Source organism: Orycteropus afer, unplaced genomic scaffold, assembly GCF_000298275.1.
Source record: "Orycteropus afer afer isolate SDZICR_OR568_19922 unplaced genomic scaffold, OryAfe1.0 scaffold00016, whole genome shotgun sequence".
NCBI lineage: Eukaryota > Metazoa > Chordata > Mammalia > Tubulidentata > Orycteropodidae > Orycteropus > Orycteropus afer.
In genome coordinates this window covers 6,263,030-6,290,804 of record NW_006921603.1, presented here as the reverse complement: position 1 = coordinate 6,290,804, position 27,775 = coordinate 6,263,030, and the positions used below count along the sequence as shown (strand labels likewise).

At 39.4% G+C, this 27,775-nt stretch overlaps 1 protein-coding gene across 1 annotated transcript in view; it reads left to right on the top strand.

Annotated features, from left to right (window-relative positions):
* ANK3 (ankyrin 3) overlaps positions 1-27,775 on the top strand; it is a 382,716-nt gene that overhangs the window by 269,532 nt on the left and 85,409 nt on the right. The window contains exons 24-25 of the mRNA XM_042783328.1: positions 13,085-13,208; positions 19,189-19,291. Of these exons, the coding sequence (XP_042639262.1) occupies positions 13,085-13,208; positions 19,189-19,291 (227 nt within the window). The remainder of the gene's footprint in view (positions 1-13,084; positions 13,209-19,188; positions 19,292-27,775) is intronic.

The following is a 27,775-nucleotide window of genomic DNA, read 5'->3' as shown; positions in this document are numbered from 1 at the left end:
AATGTTTCTTTGCTATTCATAAGGTTCTCCCTGGCCAATTCTTTGAGAAGTGGATGGCCTCTTCCTTCTTCCTAGTCTGTCTCAGTCTGTAAGCTGGGCTGATACCTGTGCACCACGTGCATTCCGCTGGGTTTGAAACACCAGTGGCTCAGCCTCAAAATTCACATCAACACATCACCACTGTAGGACAAACTGACAGACAAGTTTGTCTCTCTGTTGGAAACCTGTCCTACCACCCTTACCTGGGTCCCTGTGGCTGACTGCTCCTCTGTCCCAGTTCCTGGACCTTTTAATCCCCTTTCTCCCACTCTCCCATCCTGCTGCTGCTTTAGGCATGCCTGGGTTCCTTCTTCTCACTCCTCTTCTGTCCTGGTCCCCTGGCTTATTCCTCTCCCCTCTCCAGTTTTCTTGCCCTGATGCTTTGGGGATGCCTGGGTTCCCTCTCCTCACCTGTATTCCTGTGAATGAAAGAATGAATACTGATCTGGAATCTAACTGTCCCAGAACTATCGGGTCGCTCTAGCATAGAATCAGACTTTTATAGTTTCCAAGGGTTAGAGTGGATCAGAGTTCTAATACTACCATATTCTTCTTCCTTTGTAGTCCCGCTTCCTTGCTTTTTTAGAATAAAAATATCAGTGGCTCAAGGGAAAAGTCATGAGAGCAAATACAGTAATTTTGATTCTCTGTGCTGAAAATTTGTTAGGTAGATGTTGGGTGAGGCATACATTAAAATGCATTTTTTAAATTGTACATAAAAAAAATTTCATCAATTTCTAAATGTATATTTCAGTGAAATTATTACATTCTTCAAGTACTGCAACCATTCTCACTATCTTTTTCCAAAGTCTGCATTCTAAGCAAAAGAACCCATTTTTTCTCTCCCTTCTGCCCTTGGTAACTACTGAGTACTTACAATTTCCAAATACTTGTTTATTTCATATAAGTGATACACAGTATTTGTCCTTTTGTGCCCTATTTATTTCACTGAGTATAATGTCCTCCAAGTTCACCCATATTATGGCATGCATCAGAATTTCATTCTTGTTTGTGGCTGAGTAATATTCCATCATATATATATACACACACACACACACACACACACACTGTATTTTTATCTATTCATCAGTTGATGGGCATTTTGGTTGTTCCCACTTTTTGGCTATTGAGAGTTATGTTGCAGTAAATATGGATGTACATACGTCTGTTGATATCGCTCCTTTCAGGTCTTTTGAGTATAGCACTAAGAGTGGAAGTGCAGGGTTGTATATGATATTCTATGTTCAACTCTTTGAGGAACCACCAAACTGTTTTCCACAATGGCTCTACCAACTTCCAAAACCTATTCCCCTGAGTTGATTCTGACTCATAGCAACCCTGTAGGGCAGAGTAGAACTGCCCCATAAGGTTTCCAAGGCAATAATCTTTACAGAAGCTGACTTCTGCTACTTTCTCCCATGGAGTATAGAGTGGCTGGTGGTTTGAACTGCCAACCTTTTGGTTAGCAGCCAAGCACTTTAACCATAGCACCACCAGGGCTCCTTTTGTAATGACTTGCAGACATAATTTTTTTTTATAAAGGTTTTTGAATTCATGGAAATATTTTCTCTTCAGAGTCATCTGTTTTTTTATAGTTCTTATTTTAACCTTCAGAAAAATATATGCTGCCTTATTTCTTTTATCTATAAAGGAGGTTAATAATGCCACTTGGAGTTGCTGTGAAAGTTAAGAGAAATAACACATAACAAGTATTTAGAACTGTGACCAGCACAAGTTGTAGTTGTTATTATGTGCCATTGAGTCAGACCTGACTCATAGCAAACTCTCCTTGGGTTTCCAAGGCAGTATCACTATGGAGCTCTGGTAGCGTAGTGGCTAAGACACTTGCCTGCTGACCAGACGGCTGGCAGTTCAAACCCACCAGCCACTCCTCGGAAGGAAGGTTGGGCAATCCTATTTCCATAGTGATACTGCCTCGGAAACCCAAGGAGGGGTCGCTATGAGTCGGGTTTGACTTGATGGCACATAACAACAACAACAACATCACTATGGAAGTAGATTGCCCAACCTTCCTTGTGAGGAGTGACTGGTGGGTTTGAACCTCCAGCCTTCTGGTTAGCAGTCAAGTGCCTTAGGCACGATGCTACCAGAGCTAGGTACTTAATAAATGCTGGCTCTCCACCCACCCTTGTATGTTACTATATGCTTCCCACTACGGTACTTGAATCCAGGCAAGAGAGCATAGAGAGTTTGGGTCATCTGTTTTTTTTTTAAAAAAAAAAAAGATCAACCAAGTAATTGCAGTTCCACCCAATAATGGATATATGTTCCTTGTCATTTGGATGGCAATTATTATTCTATAATCCAATTTCAAGAGTCCTAAAAATATACCCAACTAGCACATTTCCTATAATTCAGTTGCCTATGCCTTCAGAAAACCTGGCTGTTTGCTTCTCTCAGAGCAGTCCCTATTCTTTGCCATTCATGTTGTACCCTCTGGCTGGAGGGCACCTTCCCATTTCCAAAGGAGCTCTGGTGGCGTAATGCCTAAGGCACTTGATTGCTAACCAGAAGTTTGGTGGTACCAGCCACTCTGTAGAAGGAAGGCTGGACGATCTACTTCCTTAAAGATTTACCACCTCAGAAACCCAAAGTGTGTTGGGATCAACTCGATGGCAGCTAGTTTGGTTTGCTTTGGTTTTACTTATCTAAAGGAGGTCTTGTGTTGCAGTGGTTAAGGCATTTGGCTGCTAAGCAAAAAAAGGTCAGTAGTTTGAACCCACCAGTTGCTCTGCAGAAGAAAGATGAGGCAGTCTACTTTCATAAATATTTACAGCCTTGGAAACCCAATGGAGTTTGCTTTCAAAGTTGGAATCAACTAGATGGCAGTGAGTTTATTTTTGTTTTTTAAACATGAGCTCTGGTAGTGTAAAACATTTGACTGCTAACAAAAAAAATCACTGGTTTGAACCCACAGCAGCTCTGTGGGAGAAAGATGAGGCAGTCTGCTTCTGCAAAGATTTGTAGCCTTGGATACTCTATGGGACAGTTATTCTCTGTCCAAAAGGATTGCAGTGAGTCAGAATTGACTCAGTAGCAGTAGGTTTGGTTTGGTTTTACTTATCTTAATTCACACAATTTCCATTCAACCTCTACCAAATCTAGTCAATCAGGTGTGATGCCTTTTTCCGTTGAGCTCTTGTAGTAGTTTATCTGTAATTTTTCTTGTGCATCTTCTGTCGTGGAATAGTGTTTAAGAGCTTAGGTTCTAATTCAAACTCTACAACTAACTAGCTCTGTGAGTTTAGATAAATGACTTAACCTCTCTGAATCTGTCTTCATCTCTAAAAGGGAGGTAATAGTACCAGCTTCATAGGGTTGAGGATTAAATTAGATATGCATATAGAATGCTCAGTTAGCACAGTACCTAGAACATAAGTACTCCATAAATTCTAGCTAGCAATATTTGTATTATTGTTTGTGTCCTGGTCTTAATTTCTTTACTGGAAAGGAAGTATCTCAAAGGCAGTACTTAACTTTCCTCATAACATAGGTCCTGATCTGGTGCTCCACTCACTGGCTACTCAAAGTGTGGTCTGCAGACCAGAACATCACAGTCACCTGGCAGCATGTTAGAAATGCAGAATCAAAGTTCAGTAAAGGGTTTCACAATAAAAGAAACATTCTTTATGGTTACCAGGAGTGGGTGGGGAAGGGAAAACCACTAACTAGGTGGTAGATGCATATTAACTTGGGTGCAGGGATAAAAAAATAAAAAAATGTAGACTCTCATACTGTGCCCCTGACTGACAGAATCAGCATCTACATTTAACAGGGTGCCCAGGTGATACATACAGACATTGAGATTTGAGAAGCTCTGTACATGATATATTGAATTCAGTTGTTGAAGCTGACATTTTAATTACGTATTTTCCACCTGGAATAATATAGTAGTAGTTAACTGTAATAGTTAAAAGTCAATTTCTGTAGAATAAATTCTGTAGAATTTATTGTTCATGGGTAAATGTCATGTATTTGTAAAATCCTTTAGACCAGTGGTTCTCAAAATTGGTCGCTTGACTAGCAGCATCTGCGTCACTTGGGAACCTGTTAAAAATGCAGGTTTTCAGGTTCTAGCCCAGTCCTCCTGAGTCAGGCAGCAGAAACTCCAGGAGTGGCACCTTGCAACCTTCCAGGTGATTCTGATGCAAACCACTGTTTTCAACCTCTAAGAAGCTCTGGTTGTGCAGTGGTTAAAGCATTCCTCTGCTCACCAGAAAGTCAACAGTTCAAACCTACCAGCTGCTCAGTGGATGAAAGATGAGGCAGTCTGCTTCTGTAAAAATTTATAGCCTTGGAAAACCTATGGGGCAGTTCTTACCTGTCCTATAGGGTTGTTGAGTCAGAATCGACTCTGTGGCAGTGGATTTGATTTGATTTAGGTTTTCACCCTCTAAGAATCATCGTGGCATACGTTGGGAAGCTACCAGAAGTATCACATTAATAATGTGCACCTCCTTCTTCCTACTTTGTCATTTATTTATTCTGTTGTAATCTTTTAAGTAAGGTTGAACACTGGAAAGTATTAAGCTTCCACCCCATGTTTCCATGTCTACCAGATGCCACTGGAAAAAGCTCATACACATGTCAGCCCTACCTGGCAGGCCTATATATGTCATAATACTGTTCCTGGTGGATGGACACACAGCCTATGTGATGTATCTGCAGCCCCTGCATTTGGCTTTGTTTTATATTGTTAATTTTATTCATTTTTTGAATAGGTGATAGATGCACATGTTACAAAATTCCCAAGGTACAAGAGTTTACAGTAAAAAGTAAGTCTCCCTCCTTCTCCTTGATCCAGTAATACAGTTTTCATCTCCAATCACTCCAGTGCCAGTCACTGACCTTATATTTATTCTACACATTTATTGAGCACTTACTATGAGCCAGGCACTATCCTGGGCAGTGGAAATAAAGCAGTGAACAAAACAGCCAAAAATCTCTGCCCTCATGGAGCTTATATTTTGATTTCCAATTTTTTATAGTATTTGTTCAATGGTATTCTAATTTTTCTATAGCCAGTGCACTGCTGTGGTTAAAAGTCAATCTCTTTAGTAAAAGTAACTGATGTGAACTCATTTTAACCCATATTCTACATGATCTTAGGCTACTCTGCCACTGTGAACTGGGTTTTCTTTATCTTAAAATGGAAGCAGCAACCCTGTCCTCTAAGGTTATGAGCATTAAATGAGACAAGATATATAAAGCACCAAATACAGTAAATGCTCAATAAATATTAAAATTGATTGTAATGGTGTGATCTCATCCTACTGTTCTATAGTGTAGACTGGGAGTGGTTAAAAGACTTCTAATAGGCTTTCATTTCCACTCTTTGCTATAACATGATCAGAAAGGTCTTATTTATTTTCAGAACAAGCGATAGTAAATTACTGAAGACTCTGAACTTCTAATCATTAACTCTTAGTCTGCAAGACTGCTGAGTTCTATTGAGAAACTGACTCATAATAAATCAGTAGATTATAGAGACTATGTTCCTTTCTGTTCTTTCTAACCTAGCCTTTTTTAATCCCATATAATTTGAGATTTTGTACTATCAATTTGCAGGTGTTTTGTACTGTTAACTTCAATGTTATAATGTTTCAAAATGCGTAAGTTGGAGAGGATCTACAGTTCACAGCAGAGGAGTCAAGCACTTCTGAGTAAATTTCTCACAACATGGTTTAGTGTTGTGGAACTTTCTCCTGTAGCCAGTTGGGCAAACAATACTCAATTCCTGGAAAAGCAATAAAAGTACTCCTTTGGTGTCTTAGTTACCTAGTGCTGTCATTACAAAAAGTTGTTGTTGTTGTTATGTGCCGTCGAGTCGGCCCCGACTCATAGCGACTCCTCCTTGGGTTTCTGAGGCAGTATCACTACGGAAGTAGGATTGCCCAACCTTCCTTCCGAGGAGTGGCTGGTGGGTTTGAACCGCCAGCCTTCTGGTGAGCAGTCAAGTGCCTTAGGCACTATGCTACCAGAGCTCCTTTACAAAAAGTAGATGGCTTTAAAGAACAAATGTATTTTCTCATAGTTCTGGATGTTAAAATCCAAATGAAGGTCTCAGCTGCCAACTCTTTTACGGGCCTCTCCCCCCACTAGTTCCTTGTGTCTGCCGGCAGTCCTTGGCGTGCCTTTGCTTGTCAACTGACCCTCACGAGGTGTTTTCCTTCCCTTGTGTGAGTGTCCCTGTCTGTTCTGAAAGTCTTTTGTAAGACTCCACTCAGAAGTGGTTAGATTTCGGACCCATCCTACTCTACAATGGCCTCATTAACATAACAAAACACTTATTTTCCAGTGAGGTCATATTTACAAGTACAGGGTTTAGGGCTTTCCTATATGTTGTTTGTTGGGAGACACAGTTAAATCCATGGTATTTGGTGATGATCTCAAGGTAGAAAACATGAACAGAAAATTACATGCAAAAAGGAATAACAAAAAGAGATAAAAAGTCCTTTGGCAAGAAAACTTAAAGTTTAGGCCAAGAACTTTTTAAAAATATTATCCAGTATAAAAAGGGTGTTTGGTGGGTGTAATGAAAGATACCAAGGAAGTTGGGTCAGGTATTTTCTACTATGCACTATGTTGGCCCTTTGACTCAGGATCTATACAGAAGTGAGGGTACATCTATTTGAGGGACAAGCCTCAGAAATCATTTATGACATTCTTTTTATCTCTAACTTTTGATCCTGATTCTATTTTATATTGTTTGTATTGACCTAGTCTCTGGTAGCGTAGTGCCTAAGGCACTTGACTGCTCACCAGAAGGCTGGCGGTTCAAACCCACCAGCCACTCCTCAGAAGGAAGGTTGGGCAATCTACTTCCGCAGTGATACCGCCTTGGAAACCCAAGGAGGGGTCGCTATGAGTCGGGTCCGACTCGACGGCACGTAACAACAACAACAGTCATGATATCAAGAGAACTAGGAAACAGAATGAAGCCCTGGTAGTGCAATGCTTAAGAACTTAGCTGCTGACTGAAAAAGGTCAGCAGTTTGAACCCACTAGCTGCTCTGTGGACCTGGGAATCTGCTCTTGTGAAAATTATGGCTTATGAAAAACTCTATGGCAGTTCTACTCTGTGATACAGAGTTGCTATAAAGTCGAAATTGACTGGACTATACACAACAACAACAGTAAGTAGGGGTAGTTGGGAAATTGAATTTAAATGCCTGTGGACAGTTTTTTCATTATTGGTTAATCGTGGGAACAAGGTAGATATTTACCTATCTATCTATTTATTTAATTCATTTATTGACTTTTTCTAGCCTCTCATACTTTATTGCAGCAATGAATCGACAATAAGAAAATCAGTGCTCATAAAACATGAAGTAAACACTAAATAGATGAAGTTTTCATAAAGGGCATTTGCCACGGCACTTCCTGGACTTTGTCTACACTAATCACATATGTGCCACTGAGCTAACTCTATTAAGGTTGCATTAGGCAGCCAGTTTCTAATCTCCTTGGTTTACCTTTGGACCTTGCCATTTCTCATTACTCTGTTTCAGTTATCTATTACTATATAACAACCCACCTCTAAACTCAGTGATTTAATTTATTACCTCCCATGGTTCTTTGGATGAGCTGGGCTTAGACGGCAGCTGAGGCTGGACTCATCTGAAGGCTCAACATCTCAATCAGATGTCCAAGATGGCTTTTTCATTCAAATGTCAAGCACCTTAGTTTGTGTAGTTGGCACAGCTATGGGCTATGGGCTGGCTGGTCATTTCTCTCTATAAACACACAGTCTCCTCACATGACTACCGTGGACTTCCTTAAAGCATGTTGGTCTCATTGTAGTCAGATTTCTTACACTGGGACTTACAGAGCTAGTATTTCAAGAGATTGAGGCAAAAATTCCAAGGCTTCTTTGGACCCAACCTCAAAAGTCATACATAATTTCTGCCCCTGCATTCTTTTGCTCAAAAATCAAGCTAGCTCAGATTCAAGGGAAGGCCCTACAGAAAGGCATGAATACCAGGAGACATGGTTCATTAGGGTCATGATGAAGGACATATTTAAAGAGTAGCTACCACATCCTGTTTACCAGAAAATAGTCAAATTTACCTGTAACATAATTGTTACACCACTACACCAAACACTTTCAGGAGACTAGGCCCACACAAATACTTTTTACAAAGTGAGAAGATGTGGCTCTTGGTTATGCATACTTTTCAACTAAATATATGTAACGTTGTATGAGTGTTGCTGATTCACAGAATTACTTCGATTGGCATATACACACTCATACCATTGGTCAAAAGTTGTCACCAATCAAAATAGTTTTGGAACTGCCTGCAGAGTTAATTAATAAGTTAGTACAATTCATTACTCCCCCCCCCCTTTTTTTTTCCTATTCTTTGGTATAGTAATATCTTATACTTTAAATAGTTGTAGAATGCTTTGTTTCCCAGAAGGAGAATGAATTAGTTTCGTTACACAGTCATGCATTCAATCAATCAACAAGTATTCGTTGAGGACCTATGACGAGCCAGGCCCTGTGTTGGCAATGGAGGGACAATTTGCTGTCACGGCTGGATTTTGTGTTTACCAGTAAATAATAGCAAGAGAGTGAGCCATGTTAGAGAATGATAATAATAGTTCTGACCAAACCCTTACTTCTTCCATTATCTCATTTAATACCTCCAAGAAGTCTTAAGGTAGAGGCAGAGTTATTAGCCCAGTAAGGTTGACAGTATGACTCAGAGCAGTTTAATGACATTCCAAAGGTCACCAACCCAGTAAGTGATGGAGCTTGGATTTGAACCTAGAGTACCTAATACGCAAAACTGCATTTTAATGTACCATTTTCTTTGTTTCTAAGTTCTATGCCTTTTAAGAAATGTTCTTACTATTCTGAAAAGGTAAATGCATAATTAGTAATGTAATAAGACTCTTTTATTTTAATTATTTAAATATATTGACAGCTCCCCTTCTCCCACCCCACACCCTGCTTCTTTTGGTCTCATGGTGACCTTTTTAAAGTCTAAGGATGGATCAAGAAAATGGAATCTTACTTTCATTGAAAATTTATCATACTCCAGTTGTCAAGTTTGAATTTGAAAATAGAGCTAAGTTCTTGTAGCATGTAAATTAAAAAAAAAAAAAAAAACCTCTCTAATAAAAACAATCATTAATTCAAAAAAGATTGTATGAGCTACTTCTAATATCCAGGTCCAGGAATTTTTTTTTTTTTTTTTTAGTACTTTATTGCCTTTCCCTTCCCAACTCCCACCCCACTAGCCCGGGAAAAATTTGATACCTAATCTAGAGGATCCCACCGTCCAGAGGGAGAGTCTAAGCAGCCATATTTATTGGCAGTGCATTTTGATAAGGGAAGCCCAAGTGAGGGACACCTAACAGTATTTTGAGTGTTGAGTGGGGGAGTTCTAGGAAGAGTTACAGATGCGAGAAGTTACTCAGGTGTAGCAAGGAGGAAGTTTTCCATCTAGAAAGGACTCTCTGTGTAAAGGTTCAAAGTCTAAGAATTTAAGGAATTCTTTTGTTTTGTGGCATCAAGTCAATTCCAACTCCAAGCGATCCTATAGGGCAGAGTAGAACTGCCCCACAGGGTTTCCAAGACTATGAATCTTTACAGAAGTGGGCTGCCAAACAGTGGCCTTAGCCACTGTTCCACTAGAGGACCTGATGGGAGCAGTTAGCCAGGTCTTTGCTCCTGTGGAGCCACCGGTGGGTTCAAATCACCCGCTTCTCAGTTACCAACTGAGTGCTTTAACCATTGTACCACCAGCGCTCCTTGAAGAAATTCTAGGGACTGAAATAATTCTGTATAACATGAGGGCAGGGTGGGTGTGAAGGAGCTACAAGAGTTGAGGCTGGCTTGGGAGGCAGGGGGGACGGTACATGTAACTGCATACCTTGTTAGGAAGGACCATCATTGAATGATGTGTTGCTGAGTGTCTGGGCTTTTAAGTGCAGATGTGAAAACAAATTAACCTTCAGACGTTTCTACTCTTTAACCACGACTTCCCCTTTCATTCTTTACAGAATTGGAAATCATCTTATTTGGGAAGGTTTAGTCAGTGGGTACCACGCATTAGAAATGACTTCCCTTCTATGTCTGTATTTGTGATATTGATTGTCACCAGACTAATCAGATTATAGCACCAGGTGTCCTATCATTTTAATATTAGATGGGTCTCATTTATTTATTACCCAGGAAAAATAAATTTGTCCTGCACTTACATTTGCTTCTGCGGGTTCGTATTTCTGTATATTTAGGTAACATTAGAAGGGGTAGATGCACCGTTATGCAGAAGTGCTGTCAGCCCTTAATTCAGCAGGACAGTTCCAGATCCTTTACTTACTTTCTAGTCTCATTCTTAGGAGCTCTGGTAGCATAGTGCCTACAGCACTTGACTGCTAACCAGAAGGCTGGCGGTTCAAACCCACCAGTCACTCCTGGGAAGGCAAATGGGGCAATCTACTTCCGTAGTGATACTGTCTTGGAAACCCAAGGAGGGGTCATTATGAGTCATGTCTGACTCGACGGCACATAACAACAACAGTCTCATTCTCCAGTTATTCTGAAAATAAAAGCAATTGAAATCACCTCTCTGGTGTACTCAGATGGAGGATGCAGAAGTCCTGCTAGTTTTTTCCTCCATTGCCAACATAAACAGGGTGGAGCAGCCTAGAAGCTGGGGAGGCCAGGAGAGAAGGAGACAACGGAACAGCCAGAGTGACAGCAGTGACTCCTCAGTGCTGCCTCCTACCCAGTGCAACAGACTCTCCAGCCAACTCCAGCTCCTACATTCACTCACACACACTCACTCACACTCACACTCACTCACACTCTCTTTCTCCCTCTCTCCCTTTGGGTAGATTACAAGAGTTGAAATAATTTGTGGCAGAAATAAAGCAGAACACTCAATTGCTTCGGCTCCTTTTGTTCAAACACTTGATGAAAAGCAGCATTTTAGTGCATTCTAGAGCATGTCTTTGAGAGCTATGGGAACCACGGCTGCTTCCTTAGTGCCCCACAGTTTACAACCTCAGCTCAAGGGCAGACCCGCCCCTCCCCCCTCTTTTTTTCCCCTCCTTCCACCTGACAGGGACCATAAATAACCTGAGGCTCTGGGAGTTCCCAGCTGAAAACAAACTTGAAAGTTTGCCTGGAGCTCCTTGCCACTCTCTGCCTGGGCCTCTTCTTTATTTTCTTCTTCCGAGGTTTTTCCTCTGCCCGGGTTAGCTGTTTCTTCATTCATATTTTAGAAGAGCCGCCTCCTAACGAGGTGCAGCACTTTGCTGGCAGGCTCTCCTTAGATTGAAGGCTGTCTTGGTTACTCACTTAGCTACTAAGCACTGGGATCAAATTACCGAAAGTCTACACCGAGCAGCCCTCATATTTACATACAAATAACTCGAGGGTTTACATTTATGTCACCATTCGGTCTTGCTAGAGGCTTGCCAGAGGAGTTTTTAATCCAATCAGAAGGAGCTTTAAAAGGATGTCTGCCTAGTGATCAAAAAGGATCTTAACTTCAAATGTTGCCAGGTTTTATCTCCCCCTCCCTTTTTTTTGGTCTGAAATTTTGAAAATCTTCAAACTGATGAGGGGGAAAAGATGTGTAGATCCTCAGTTGCCTACGAGGAGATCAAGATGCTGAGCAGTTGGTGGTGGTGGTGAGGACAGTGGATACAAAGCCTGGGATTGGTTTGTTTGGGCTGGTTTGGAGACGGATTTTAAATCACTGCTTGAAGAATTCCTGGAGGCATCAGGAGAACATTTGATCAGCCCGGTGGAAATGTCTTTACCACAGAGTAAGAGCTTTCTTTAAATCATAGTTGGTATGTGCTGTGTTTGTCTCCGATGTAGCAAGTGTGCAAATAGCCCTGCTGCGAATCTTTACTTAAAATAAGCTCTTGGTAACTGGGTGGCAGTCGAAAGTTGATCTGTTTAGTTTTCACATTAGCAAAAACAGTAGTTGACAGTGTATTTTTAGTCTTGATTGGTGGCGTAAAAGCTGAGCTCTGGTGGTTTCCTGAGTTTAAATGAATGGAAATTATACTGAATGGAGGAACTGGAAAATATAGCTGGAGCCTATGAATCACTTACCTTTGAGAAAACACAACATACACACATTTGAAATCTCTCTGGCAGCCAAGCTTATGTCCAGAAAGAGAGAGAGAGTCATGAACAGGAGATGTGTTTGCCTGTGTGCACGAAAGGAATTTTTCCACAGCCTTTGCTACGTTTTGAGAAGGATGGGAAACATCCAGTGGGCAAAAGACAGTTGAAAAACCTGCTCTGTCACTCTTGGAATGTGGTTATATGTGAGGTCATGTTAGGTATTTGTGGCTAGTAAAAGTAATTTATGTCATTAACTCTTTGTATTGGTAGTTAAAGGACAGTCTATATTGCTTTGCTTTTAAAATACTGAAGCCCCAGTTTTCTCTCTTGGAAGGCAGAATTGCTTTCCAAGGAGATTTCAAACACTCAGACCACTGGACTAAGTTAATTTGACAAGTTTACAAACAGTTCAAAATTGGTATGTTTTGAGGCACCCAAATCGAGCAGTTACAGTTCAGATCAATTAACATGCTCCTTTATGACACAAGCCCCAAACTGAAATCTTTTATGTGAGGAAACCAGTCATTTAAACCCACCCTGCCACTCCTGATTTTCAAGCACAGTAGGAGAGAGATGGCTCTTATTTTGCAATGGATGTCCATTCAAACAATCTGCCCTCATTGTGGTCCGGCTAAAGGTGAGGGAAACTCTGGCTGACATCAAAAGTCCACCTTTCTCATCTGCTGGGGCTTAGGGGGAGGAGGTAATTAGCACCAGGATCTGTTTACACAACTTAAATTCCTGCTTGAAATTGTGTACTAACCTCTTCTTAAACGTTTCCCTTCTAAGCGCTGGTTATGAAAATTACGAAGGGAGAGGGGAGGGTAAACGGGTGCTTTGCTGATGGCCAAAGGAGTGATTTTCTCCACAACTGACAGACATTCAAAAGGGACGCTTCTGATCTGAGCTAACTTCGTACATCTGCAGGTGAGGACGCAATGACGGGAGATACAGACAAGTATCTTGGGCCACAGGACCTTAAGGAGCTGGGTGATGATTCATTGCCTGCGGAAGGCTACATGGGCTTCAGCCTGGGAGCCCGGTCTGCCAGGTATTTTGTTTTATTGTCACTGTTTCTCATAGTTAATTTGAAACAACCATGACATATCATAAACCAAAACCATTTTCATTCTGCACGTGGTCCCAAAATATGCTCTTTGGATGAGGATGTGAACTTGGTGAAATGTTCTCAACTCAAATATACATACCCTGCTATTTTCTTTCATGGTTTTCAGTCCCTGATTTTATGTAGTTAAACCAGGGCTTCAAACCACTCCGCTGAGAATTTGCATTACTGCTCCAGATACAGTGAATCAGAATCTACATTTTAACAAGATCCCCAAGTGTTTCACCTGAGGATCTTGTTTACTTAGAATGTCTAGGAGCTGGGGTAGCACAGTGCCTAAGGCATTTGACTGCTAGCTAGAAGGTTGGTGGTTCAAACTTACCAGCTGCTCTGCAGAAGGAAGATGGGGCAATATACATCCATAAAGATTTACTGCCTCAGTAAACCAATGAGGGGTTGCTATGAGTCCAAATTGACTTGATGGCGATGAGTTTGGATTTTGGTTATACGTAAGAATCACTGAGGATTTTGTTAAAATGTAGAATCCGGTTCAGTATATCTGTAGTGGAAACGCAGGAGGAATATACGGCAGTCTGCTTCCATAAAGATTTACAGCCTTGGAAACCCTATGGGGCAGTTAGTTCTACTTTGTCCTACAGGGTTGTTATGAGTGGATTTGGTTTGGGGTGGAAATACAAATTCTCAGCAGGGGGTCAAACCAGGATGAACCGTTTGGTGTCCTGGGTTGAACATATTAATTATTTGTTCTTTTTCCCCTACTATGAAGTCATGCTTCAAGCATAATAAAAGAGCTCACTGGCAAAACTGGGAGAACCAAACTGGGACACACGTTTTAGAAGTAACTTTTGCTGTATTAGTGAACGAAAATTGTACTTGCCAAAAAGTACCACAGTCACAGATAGGAGTAGTAGCAAATTCAATGTGTATTAATTGCTTACTAGTCTCTCTTCATTACTGAAAGAATAATTTGTGATTGAGACTTACAGAGAACGTTCTTGGGAAAAAAAAAAAAAAAAGTACTTTTTACTACAGTGGTCTGCCAGCTGTTTAAATATCTCTTCTAAAACTATTCCATTGTTTTGTTTATAAGGAGACACCTTAGGAGTGTTAACAGTGACTACTGTAGTCACAGATAGGAATGGTGGCAAATTCAATCCTTAGAACAGAAAGGTATGAGTTTGTAGGTAGAAAACCTTGGCTCACATTTATCTTACACTGGTTTAAAGAAAATAGGACCTTATCCAGCATTTGGAGATTTCTTTTCCCTGTTGTGAATTAACAGCATGTTTGCTGACAGTCAAGTTATTTTAAAGCTAATAATTAAACCATCCAAGCTAGAGCCCTGGGGACATTTTCCTATAGTTTAAGGATCTGCTGTAAAAAGTTTCATTGTCTAATAGTAAATGGCACTTCCCACAAAGTAAACCTGGGAGTTTGTTCTCAGTGTCATTGGTGTAGATGGTTAAGATATTGAATTGATTTTTCTTCGAGTTAGTCCGGTTTGTTTTTTTTTTTTTGGATTGAATTTTGAACCTCATGTAACTTAATGTAATTGTTACTTTTAAAATACATTTGTATAAGCCCTTAAGATCTTATTGTAGCTAGTGCCATTAATAAAGGGAAAATATATTTCTTTAAAATAAGTAATATTTCAGATTATCTCAGATAACCACAAGTTAAAACTGGAAATCTGTCAGGTCTTAAAAGGTCTCAAGAGAAACTTCTGTGTAGAAACGTAATAGTTGTTATTATCCAATAGCTAGCTGCCTTCCCTTCCCTTTGATAATTCAGGCAGTCCCCTGGCTAGAAACCTAAGGACAACTGGTGCTTGCCTTTTAATGTAAATTTGCCCTCACTTTGAAATAATTGAACCAACCCCTGGCAACAAATTCTTTATCACATCACCTTCATTTGCTACACCCCCAGTTTTTAAAGCATTGAAAAGGCTTGAGACCTTTTCTTACACTACAGTAAGGCTGCTTAAGAAGCTCGTGTGGACCTGTAAACTTACCTACAAATTCTTAAAGAGACTCTGAGGAACAGATCTCGTTCCTAACCTGGGGACTGTCGGACTGTCTATATATGGACACCATTTTGTGGATCTATTGTATGTATGTAGAAAATTGTAGTGAATGACATCCAGTGAGATAGAAACCAGAATTCTCTCTCCTATGGTTAACTTTTTTTAGAAAAGACAACTCTAAGCTTTTCACACTTGTAGCTTTGATTGCACCATTATTATGTGTTGCTATTATGTGTAACTCATTTTTTTTTACATTGCAATTCATGTTATGCTCAGACAGAATTATATTTCTTTAAAAATTATAACACTTGATGTATTTTTAAAGGACATTGTTAAAGTATTAACAAATAAAATATTCTGAGTGTAACATTTAAAAAGGGAAACATTAAATGTGTAATTCATTCATTCACAACTCTTTTCTTTTTTCTCTGTCTGATTTTTTGCTTTCTATTTCTCCACTTTCTAAAAATACTATAAAATAGTCCCAAGGTCAGGTAAGAAGACATGGCACTTTCACAGTGTTTCTCTCCCTTCCCTGGCTCATTGCATTCATTTTTCTTTTATTCAGCATCGTGATGTGGTGTGCAGTGACGTGCTCTGATGTGCTTTTTGTGTTTTGTTCTGCTAGCTTTCAAAAATCAGTTTTGTGATTCCGAGAAAATTAGCAAGTAATTAAATCTATAATAAGAAATGTTATACAAAATTGACTGAATACTTGAGAAATTTCTTTGTATTAACAAATTTTGTGGAGTGCATGAAGTAACTGAGAAATTTCACTGGATTTAAAGAAAAAGTCTTGTTTTGTAGGGCTGTTTGTTTGCTGGTTGTGGTTTTATTTAAGTTGTGCTAGGTACCTTCATATAATTTTAGAATTTTGAGGCATGTATTTTGTTAATGTTTCCTGTATTTAGCACTTAGGATATACTGATGGCTACAAATAATATAGTTGACCTTAGTTAAAAAATATTTTAATGTTTTCCTGATAGCTGTGCAAACGATCTCTAATTTTAGCAACTGAAAATACTTTGATTTGTTAAGGATTCAGAATGAAGCTTGCTGGACTTACTGGGTTCCCTTTGTCTAACATAGAGTGGACTAGACCCATGAGGAGTAGTAGAAACTTTAGACAAGACATAAAATGAAGACATCTGTAGTCTTTATCCTGGATAGCTCCCAATTCTCGGTTCTGTAGTTATTCTGTAGTTGGTATATATATATATGTGTGTGTATATGTATATGTGTGTATGTGTATATACACATATATACACACACATACACACAGTTATATATTTTGAAAGAAAGAAGGGATGTTTAAAATAGTATCAACAAATCTTGTTTCTGCCATAGAGTTGGCCTCCGGCTCGTGGAGCACCTGCTACATAAAGGAATGAAACACTACTCACCTGCACCATCCCCATGGTTGGTTGCAAATCAGACCCTTGCGATCCTTAGATACATTTAAAAATCAAAATTAAAATTTATATGTAATTAAAAAAAATTAAGTGTCCATTACCAACACAAAACTGTCTCATACCACCAATATTTACACACTATACTCTGAGATCCATAACTTAAAGAAATGAATGTCTAATGCAGAGAGTGACGCCTCCCAGTGTTTCCCAAATCACAAAATAGAGCTTTGCTATGAGTTGTTAGAAGTTATACCATAGCCACATATGGCTATTTACATTTAAATTAATTAAATAAAATTCTGCTTTCTCAGTCACACAAGTCACATTTCAAGTGCTCAGTATCCACATGTGGCCAGTCACCTCTGTATTGAACAGCACAGATATAAAACATTTCCATCAACGTGGAAAGTTCTATCAGATGATGTTGAGTTAGACAGGAGAGAAAGAGTTCCTGGTTTTAGTAAGCATACACTGTATTTGGGAGAAGATAAGGGGCTGGAAACAGAAGTACCAGAAAGATACATTTGTAACTGAAATGGGGGTTGGGTGGAGCCCGGGAGGGTTGTGGGAGAAGAGTTCCTAAGTTATGTGATGGGGACAGAGAAGGCCCAAATTGCACATGGCTGACTTAGGTTTGTTCCTCCATGCAGGGATAATGTTACCTCTTTTGCTTCTAAATCCCCAGTTTCTAAAATTGTACTTGGCTTATAATAGGCATTCTGTAAATATTTGCTGAGTACCTGACATAATGACTTTATATAGTTATGGTTATTGTTCTTTTTTGCATCAGATTCTTCTGAGGTTCTGGAGAAAGCTAAGTCTTGAATCTTATAAAAATGTACCTATCCTTTTGCATTGTTGTTCTTGTTATGTGCCGTGGAGTCGGACCTGACTCATAGCGACCCCTCCTTGGGTTGCTGAGGCAGTATCACCACGGAAGTAGATTGCCCAACCTTCCTTCTGAGAAGTGGCTGGTGGGTTTGAACCACCAGCCTCTGGTTAGCAGTCAAGTTCCTTAAGCACTATGCTATCAGAGCTCCCATCCTTTTGCATAGACACTTAAAATAATGCCTATAATTCCAGGAGCCTCTGCTTCTTAATAAAACAATACCCCCTTTAGGCTAATCTCGTATATAGTACAAAGTGGGGAAAGGACATAGTTTTGTGCAAAGCAGGAAATAATTCCGTATTTATCTTCTCTTTGCTCTTTTCCCTATGAAGCACATATAAGGCAAGGCCAAGGTCTGACTGATTCAACCAGTAAAGATACAATGAGCCACTTTAGCATTCAATATGTTACTTATATAAACAGTTAATGGAAGAGTATCCAAAACTACCAGCTTCCCATGGTCCTTGTCCCACATACCAAAAAAATGACACCTAAACAAGCAGAGTGGGTGACTGGAACACTAGTTATGGGATATCCCATTCACTGAGGAGCCAATTTTAGACTGCTACTAAGTATTTTTATAGTCTGCAACTCTACTTCAAGGAGAGCAAGGCAGCAAGACTTACAGTCTTTCAGAAACAAGAGGCAATGAGAAATTGACAGCCACCCAAATGAGACAGATAGGCATGTGAGAGGTGGCCTCCCAGTAGCCCCTCACAAGCCTCTTGTCCTCTGTATTCCTGAAGGATCACAATCTGTTGAGAATCAGACTGGCTGTCGTTCAAGCCTTGTCCTACATTGCCTATGTGGATACGTGCAAAGTGACCAGAGTGTCAGGACAGAGAGGTTCCCTTTCAGACTTTTAAGCCATTCGTTTTTAAGGTTAGAGGTGAACGAAGTGAGTGGTGCTTCAGAGTACCAGGAGACCCACATACAGGAAGTTCAGGGAACGTGTGGAAGAGTTGAGAGATGCTAGAAAGGAGGACAGTAGGAGACAGAGAAGAAGAAAAGAACGGAGCAGATATCTGCTCCTGCAGCGAAGACAAAATAATCATATATGGAATTTGAATTTTTCCTTGAGTCCAAGAAGATGATGAAGAATGTATAAGGTATATTCATAGCACTTCTTCCTTGATGTTTTCAATTAGTGGCTTTAAACCATAGAACCACATAATGTTAAAAGCTCGTGTCCTGAAGACACATACACAGATCCATTAAAAGCAGACATAATTCTCTTCAACAGTACAAGCCAGGCACTTGTGGATCAGAGAGGAGAGTATGACATAAGGTGCACTTACCCTAGGAAAATCTCTGGTTCTTCTCTATTGTCGTGTTGGTTCAGCTATCATAATGAAACATTCAAGGTGTTTCATGCATTTCATCTTGTCACAGATTTAACACCAATTGGCCTGAATTTAAACAAAACCTGATTATGAGGTTGTCTAAGCTCAAGCGATTTCCTCAAATATAAAGGAATTTGTTTTTGATAATGGCTTTTCAAGAACATTTGTTGATATTTTTAGCCATCCTTGCCTATTCTTATAGTTGCATGCATTAATTTTTTTTTATTCATCTCATCATCATCTACCATTGTTGAATGGTTAACTGTAAAAACAACAGCCTCCGCTCCTTCAGTTCGGATAGGTCTTACACTTTGAACAGAAGCTCCTATGCACGGGACAGCATGATGATTGAAGAACTTCTTGTGCCATCCAAAGAGCAGGTAGGAATTCTTTATAAAATATGTTTTGCTTGTTAAACTTATATTTGTATGCTTAAATCAAACTCAGTATCCTATGACAAAGACTATATTTCTGTACTTCAGTTTTGCATTTGTAAATCTTTTGATGTTAGCCAGTGAAAAAGTAGATCAGTTGTACCATAACAGAAATACTCCTCTCCTGCAAGCGAGTCCCTAAAATTTCACAGAGAGGAACTTAAAGCCTCCTAGGAATGGCATAGACAGTTTTCTTATCACTGGGTCAAATCTACTATAATTTTTCCTTTTTTTTTTTTTAGGAAGAGATAATTGATGGTACCTAAAATCATTCACATTATTCACATGAATGTTTTATTTTGCTAAACAAACAATACATGCATGTTAGAAATTGCTAGAATTGTTTTTAGCAAGTAATTAAAGATTAGATTGGTCATGTGTTTGACCCCTGACCTTCAAAATGATGGCTGTTCTGAAGATAAGTGATGATATATTGCTTACAACTAGAATTCAGCTACATTCATTTTTTTTTTTTTTTCCCTTCTCCTTCTAACAATTATAGTCAAATAGATAATTGGTTAATTATCTGAGTCCCAGCAGCATGGTCTGTTGTGTATAGACCCAGGATGGTTCATTTTTCTAGATACATGCAATACCTGGTTTTAAATATTTACATTAGTGATTTGATGATGGATGAAATTGTTTGGACCGTAAAGCTACTAAGGTGGCCTATAATATTTGAACAATGTAAATATTTGATGAAATCATGCAGGACTTCTTCATTGCAACATGACAGTAAGACAGAACAGGAAAATAAATGATAGTCATTTGTCATAGCCAAGTTGGAAGCAAAGACAATGGTTAGTTAGACCTGTGAGATGCCTACATGTCTGAAGATGCTGACTTCCAGACATACAGATGTGTGTTGTTCTTCACAAGATCCTACAATGAATATTTTATTATCTTATACTCTTAGAACATTCTTAGCAAGCAATTCTCTCCGAGGTTAATGAAGTGGTTATTCAGTGACTGGACAAAAATAATATTTTGTAAAATGATTAGGTGTGGTAATATGTCATGGGGTTAAGTGGGTATTAGAAACAGAGAAAGCACTTGTCTCAAATAATGAAGCTCAACCTTTGGGTGTATGGTATTGACCAGGTACTGGTTAAGAGTTGCTGAAGAACACTGCTCAGTTGGATTTGGTTATTATCCTACAATCTAATAATCTGTTCTCTTCATGTTTCCGATGTTAGTGGAAATATTGATAGTATTTATAAGCCTGTTTTTTATTGCCTAAAGAAGTCCCACAAAACTTACAAAATGGAAAAGAGGTTCTTTGGGTTTCAGTGACAATTTGGTTGTTAATGAAATGTGCTTAATTCTGTAGTGGAGTGGAAACCCCTGATGAATCTAACCTAATCTAACCCACTGCCATTGAGTTGATGCCAACTCATAGAACCCATTTTTGGACAAAGTAGAACTGCCCCATGGGTTTTCCAAGGCTGTAAATCTTTTTTTTTTTTTTAATGCATTTTATTGAAATATAATTTATGTGCAGTGAAATACATAAAACTAAAGTGATATGGGTCAATGTTTTGTTGTTGTTGTTGCAGTGTTCCCGCCCCTCCCCTCCATGCTTGTCAACCAACAGAGTTTCCCTCCATATATAAACCTTTCCTTGACCCTCCACAACAATGAACTAATACTATATTTGTCCTTCTGTGATTGATTTATTTCACTCAGCGTAATGTCTTCCAAGTTCATCCACATTATGTGGTGTTTTACAGACTCTACATCATTCTTAGTGCTGCATAGCATTCCATTATGTGTATGTACCATACTTTGGTCATCCACTCTTCCACTATAAATCTTAGAGATAAGCCCCTTGCCAGGTATGTAATTATCAGCAAATATGAATTTGTTGCTGTCTTTTTTGTTATGTGCTTTTTCTGTGGTGCCGATTTCTTTGTTCCATATAATTTTCTATTATGAGCTCATTTTGTTTATGAATTGTGTTATCACTTCCTCCATTGCTGTTGTTTTAGTATTTGCTAAATATTTGTGTTGGTCCTCTTTTTTATTTTGATGTGAAGGTTTATCATTTTTCCTTGGGGTTACCCTGTGATTTATAGTTTTCTTCCCAAGTTTAGACCGTTCTATCTTGGAGTTGTCTTGACTTCCCTACCATCTAGAAGTTCTGTAACGGCATAGTTTTTTCCCTCTTTTTGGTTTGTAGTTGTCCTCATTTGTCATTTGATGTCTCTGGTTCCCTGTTTACAATCTTATAGGCTTCTTTACTTAGGATACTTCCATAGCTGGGTTGGTTTCTGGGTTATATCATCATGTGTGTTAATGGTCAGTTGTTGTTGGCTGTTGTTGCTTCTCTGTCCAAAGGGCTCCCTTTAGCATCTCTTGTATGGTCAGTCTGGTTTTAACAAATTCCCTTAATTTCTGCTTATCTGGAAATGTCCTCATTTCACCATCATATTTGAGGGACAGTTTTGCTGGGTACATGATTCTTGGTTGGCGATTTTTCTCTTTCAGTGTTTTATATATACCATCCCACTGTCTTCTCGCCTGCATGGTTTCTGCCAAGAAATCCAAGCTTAATCTTATTGGTTGCCCCTTGTAGGTAACTTTTTTTTTTTTTCCCATGCTGCTTTCATGATTCTTTGTCTTTGGTTTTGGTAAGTTTGATGATGATATGTCTGGATGATTTTCTTTTGGGGTCTGTCCTGTTTGGGGTTCATGGGACATCCTGAATGGATATATTCTCATCTTTCATCATACCAGGAAAATTCTCTTCCAACAAATCTTTGACAGTTTTCTCTGTGGTTTTATTTGTCTCTTCCTGTTCTGGAATTCTGATTACATGTAGGTTTTTCCTTTTGATGGTATACCACATGAACCTAAGGCTTTCTTTAGTTTGTTTTGATCTTTTTTCTGATTTCTCTCTTTCCAAAGAAGTGTTCAAGTATTTGCCTTCAATCTCCCTAATTCTGTCTTCCATTGATTCAATTCTGTTTCTTTGCCCATTTAATGTCTTATCTGTTTCTGATTATTTAATAATCATCTTCTGGATTTCTGTGTGTAGATTTTGTATCATTTCTAATTTTCCATTTTGTCATTTTGTTCTTGTATTGTCTTTTGAAATTGTTCTAGGGTTTTGTCTGTGTTTTCCTCGAACTGTCTCTCAGTTCATTGAAGATACCTAAATATTATTCTTTTGAATTTCCTTATCAGGGAGTTCCAATGCTGCATCTTCCTCAGGGCTATGTTTGGGTCTGTATTCTAGTCCCTTGTTTCTCCTGCTCTATCTTGCTTCTTTGTGTGGACTATGATGTTCTGTTGTCTTCAAGGCATTGTGACGTTTTTTGTGTTTATATTTAATTAGTGATTGTATGTTGGAGTGACTTGCCCATGATTCTCATTTTCTCTGTTTTGTTTGTATGTTATCTGCAAAAGAAAGGTACTGTGCTCCTCTATTTGCTAGTTGACAGCACTTCCTATCGTCAGCCTCTTGTATGTCCTTGCCAACACTGGCAAACAGAGGCTATTCTTAGGTCCCTGGTATCTGGATGAGAATACTATCAGTTTAAAATCCAAAACAGTTGCCACATGTAAAGATTCAAAATGGTTGCACCCTTGGTCACTTTAAATATCCAAAATGGCCACTGCTTGTAAAGATTCAAAATGGCTGCACCCTTGGTCACTTTAAATATCTAAAATGGCCACTTCTTGTAAACATTCAAAATGGTTGCACCCTCCACACAGCAGAAAGTCAACAGCTCAGGATGTCTTCCTTCTTGCTGTTTCCCTTCCTAGTCATAGGCCACCAACACAGTCGTCCCCGCAGCCCTTGGTGACCAAGGCTGATCTTTAGGTCAATTCTCAGGCCCCAACACTACTTGGAAGTATTTAGGCTGTTGGTCCCGTCAGAGTAGCTGAAAGTCTGCAGCTCCAACTGTTTCTGTACTCACTGTTTTCATTCCGGTTTTTCCACTGGTTGGTGCCTAATCCACTTCTGCATAGTTCCTTTCAAAGCTCAGGGCTCCAGGATTATCTTCTGTATCCCTGTCTATTGGTTTTTCTTTTCTTTGTTGAAGAGGGTCTGTGTCGCTTGTCTGCCTATTCCTCTATCTTACCGGAAGAGTCCCCAAGGCTGTAAATCTTTACTGAAGCAGACTGCCTCATCTTTCTCCCATGGAGCGTGTGTGTGTGGGGGGGGCAGTGAGTTCGAATCACAGACCTTTTGGTCAGCAGCTGAATGCTTTAGCCCATATGCCACCAGAGCTCCTTGATGGACCTAATTGTAGTTCATATTTCTGAATATATACTTGTTCTAGGGCAAGGGCCTGAAATTGGAAACCCCCCCATCATAACCATCAACAGGACCCCACCATTACCACTATATTTACGCTACCTTCCACCTTGTGCACCTCAGCTTTAAAATAACAATGTTTTCAGTGCTACAGGGCTACAAACAGGTTTTTAAGGGTTCTCATACCATTACCTTTGAGCTGTAACCAAGACCTGCTAACTCAGGTACTAAGGATTTTTTAAAGGATTAAACACCAAAGGGAACTCTTGAGAAGAAAATGATGCTGTTTTAGTTCATCTTTTGCTCCTTCAATTTCATAGCACCTCTGTGGATGTCACAAATATTTCTGTTGACCATTCAGGATAAAAGGGAGAGGAAGATACCTTGAAAAACCTTTATCAATAAATCTTAAATTAATAACTATAGAAGCACAAAGATACTTTAAGGACCATAGAATATCCCATGGACTGACAGGCATCCCTTGTTGAGCTAGCATGTTTAAAATTCCCTAACATTACTCATGGCCACATGAATCCATGATACATTCAGCAGAGACTGGAAAAGCATATAAACAATATTTTAAAATTTGAAAAAAATACATTTAAAAAACTTTTAGGAATAGAAGGGCTGTGTATGCACAGGGACGTAGCTCACGGAGCAGGAGTACATGGAGGGGAGGACATAGGGAAGAGGTAACTGGGGAGCAAGTGGGAGGGGAGCTGTTGCATTGTGGTAAATTGTAGTCAGTATCATGAGACAAAGTGTATGTGAACTTCTGTATGGAAAGTGAATTTGCTCTGTAAACTTTCACCCAAATCACAATTAAAAAAAACAACTCAGGAATGTTGTTGGTGTTATATGCCATTGAGTTGGACCCAACTCACCGTGACTCCTCCTTGGGTTTCCGAGGTAATATCACTACAGAAGTAGATTGCCCCATCTTCCTTCTGAGGAGTGGCTGGTGGGTTTTAACCGCCAGCCTTCTGGTTAGCAGTCAAGTGCCTTAGGCACTATGCTACCAGAGCTCCCAATAGTTGGGGACATTTGAAAATGTCCAATTAGGAAATTTTTAGTTTTCTGAGCATTAATAGTAGTCTTGAAACCATTCAGGAGAATATTCTAAGGACATGCATGGTTAAGTCTTTAAAGATAAAGGAATCATAAAGTAAGCAATTTATTCTTAAATCGTCCCCCCTCCCCCCAAAAAAAAAAGTACAGGTGTCTGCAGCGAGAGAGAACAAAAGGCAAATGTTAACTGTTGAATCTAGGTGGAAGATGGATGGATAATACTTGCACAGTTCTGTCAACTTTGTTGTTTGTGTGAGTATCTTCAAAATATGAAAGCTCGGAGGAAAGGGGAAAAGAAATTCTGAGGAGAGTATTAATATTTTCCTACTGTCATAGAGCAGAGTTTGGTTGAAATTAAAAGTTTTTCTTGAAGGGTAAAGCAATTTGCAAATTGAGAATCACAAAGGTCAGAGGATTCTGAACTAAGTGTTCCAAGGAGGAGACAGTTAAGAGAGTTTATGTAGGAGACTACAAGGAAATTCAGTAAAAATTATGTGATTGGTTGACATTTAAGTAATAGTTAGAAAATCTGTGATGGTACCTCTGACTGCTGGAAGATTACATATGTTTTTAAGGTTTTTTAAAGTTACAAAGTAATTATTAAATGAGGTACACCTGGCCTCAGAACAATCATAAGACCCTCCTTGTGTGGCTGCATGGAGGATATGTATAATTTTAAAGTTTGTTTTGAGTAATCATCTGTTCCAAGCATTCTTTTGGGACCTGGCTTCCTAGGCAGCAGACAATACCGATAAAATTACATTGCTTTCTGGAATTGTTTACCAAGTAATTTTCTCGGGACACAGTGGGAAGTCAGGAATGACAGGCTTTATTCCTGACACAAAGGTTACTTTTGATTCAAAATGGAGTTTTAGCCTCAGACCTTGGCTTAACCTTCTCATGCCAGAGGTTCTAAGTTCATTTGGGGAGCTCTTACTCATTCATTAAATGCTGGAAAAGGAGGCCATCGGAGACAAGCACCTGGTTACATTGAGCAAGCCTTATCAGAAGCACTTACTTTAGATTAGATTCAACACCTTGTATTAGAATTCAGTGATGAAATATCTCATATTTATGTCTATTTTATCTCTTGGTAGCTCTGTAAATTTCAAAATGAAGTTTCTCCATAATTTTTTTTTTTTAACCTGAAAGCTTGACCAAAGTTTTACATACTTGGAATTCCTTACTGTCTAAATTTGAAGTATCCCTTGACTACCCAATGAATGTTGCTTTGACAAATAAAGATGGGAGATGAGTATCTGTTAAGGCCTTTAAAGTTAACTTTCAGATACTTACAGGTTTCCTTTTTCCCCAAGAATAGCCCTTGCCCCATAACAAACACAGTTGCTTCTTGATGACCCCGGTGCTGATTAAGCAGTTTGCACATTAACCACAGTTAAGGTATACCTGAGACCCAGGACGATGAGCTCAGCTGCTTCCCATCTTCCTGGAAACTGCTGGTGGTAGAATGCTGATGTGGACGTTGAGTTGAACATGGAGGGTAGGGAGTGGTAAACCCATCCCAGTTGCCTGTTGGGCCTTTTACTTTCCCATTTACCTGTTTGTTAGAGTTCCCTGTAGATAAGCTTTGCAAAATGTGTATGTGAGTAGAATCAGTATCAGTCAGAAGATCTCCTTATTTGACTGATTCTCAGCCTTGACTCTTGGGAATCACCTGGAAAAATGTTGAAGAATTAATATTTTTTAGGTCTTGATTCAAGAGGTCTGGGGTGGGGTCTGGGCATGGCATTTTTAAATGTACCCAGGGTTGACAGCTACAGTTTTATAGTGAAGGCTCTTAACTGGGGATGTATATTAGAATTACCTATGGCAGCCACTACTCAGAAGGTTGGGCAATCTACTTCCATAGTGATACCGCCTTGGAAACCCAAGGAGTGGTCACTGTGAGTCGGATCCAACTCGACGGTAGTGAGTTTGGTTTGGTTTTTTGGTGGCTCTATTAAAAAAACAAGATGCCTACAAAATCAGAACCTCTGTAGCTGAATTCTTGGGCATTTGGTTTGTCATAGCACCACAGGAGATTCTGAGATTCACCTCTAGTTAGAAAGCCCTGATTTAAAACATTTATGACTGGAATCCTTTTATATATACTGGTAAATCAGTATTTGATGTATTTGTTTATACATTTGTGTGAATAGCGTTGTCTTAGAAGACATCAGTGGTTGGAAATACTCTTTTCCAAATAAGAGTTAATAAAGAATAGGGATGACTCTAAACAAAAGCCTGGTAGTCTGGGATGAGTGTATCTGGCCAGTTCTCCCATTTCTTCTGAGATAATTACTGACAACAGCAGCCTGGTACAGCTTACGTAATGACAGCATGATCCAGATATACTGGTCCTCCATTACATAAATGGAATACTATGCATTAGATGGCTTAAGCATCAGAGATATAAAGGTGGTAATGCTTGTGGTGGTGGTGAAAGCAGCTAGTATCTAACTCCTCGTGTGTGACTGGCACCATTCTAAGGGTTTTACAAGTATTAACTCATTTACATTTCACAACAACCCTTTGCTATGAGATAATGAGGAGCTCTGGTAGCATAGTGCCTAAGGCACTTGACTGCTAACCAGAAGGCTGGCAGTTCAAACCCACCAGCCACTCCTTGGAAGGAAGGTTGGGCAATCTACTTCCCTAGTGATACTGCCTCAGCAACAGAAGGAGGTGTCACTATGAGTCAGGGCTGACTTGATGGCATACAACAACAACATAAGATAATGTTTAGAGCCCCCTTAAAAAGATGAGAAAGTAAGGCACTTAGAGCCTAAGTAACTCTCTCCAGGAGGAACAGCTGGTAAGTGTCAAGAGTTAGTACTGGAACCTGGTATCAGGTGCACTTTTCTGACAGCTTTGCTACACACTGTGATGTTCAGTGTGAGAAGGAAGCCAGGCCGAGGATCTCATACTCTTTAGCTTTGATAATATGGGTGAGATAACCTCATTTCTTGTAGCAAAGATTATATTTACATACAAGTGTCTTTGTTAAACTTATTTCTAATTCTAACAAGAAGTCCTCATTTTTCTCATTTAGTGTGCAACATGACATGATGTGTAAGGAGTTAGGAAAACTATAAGGG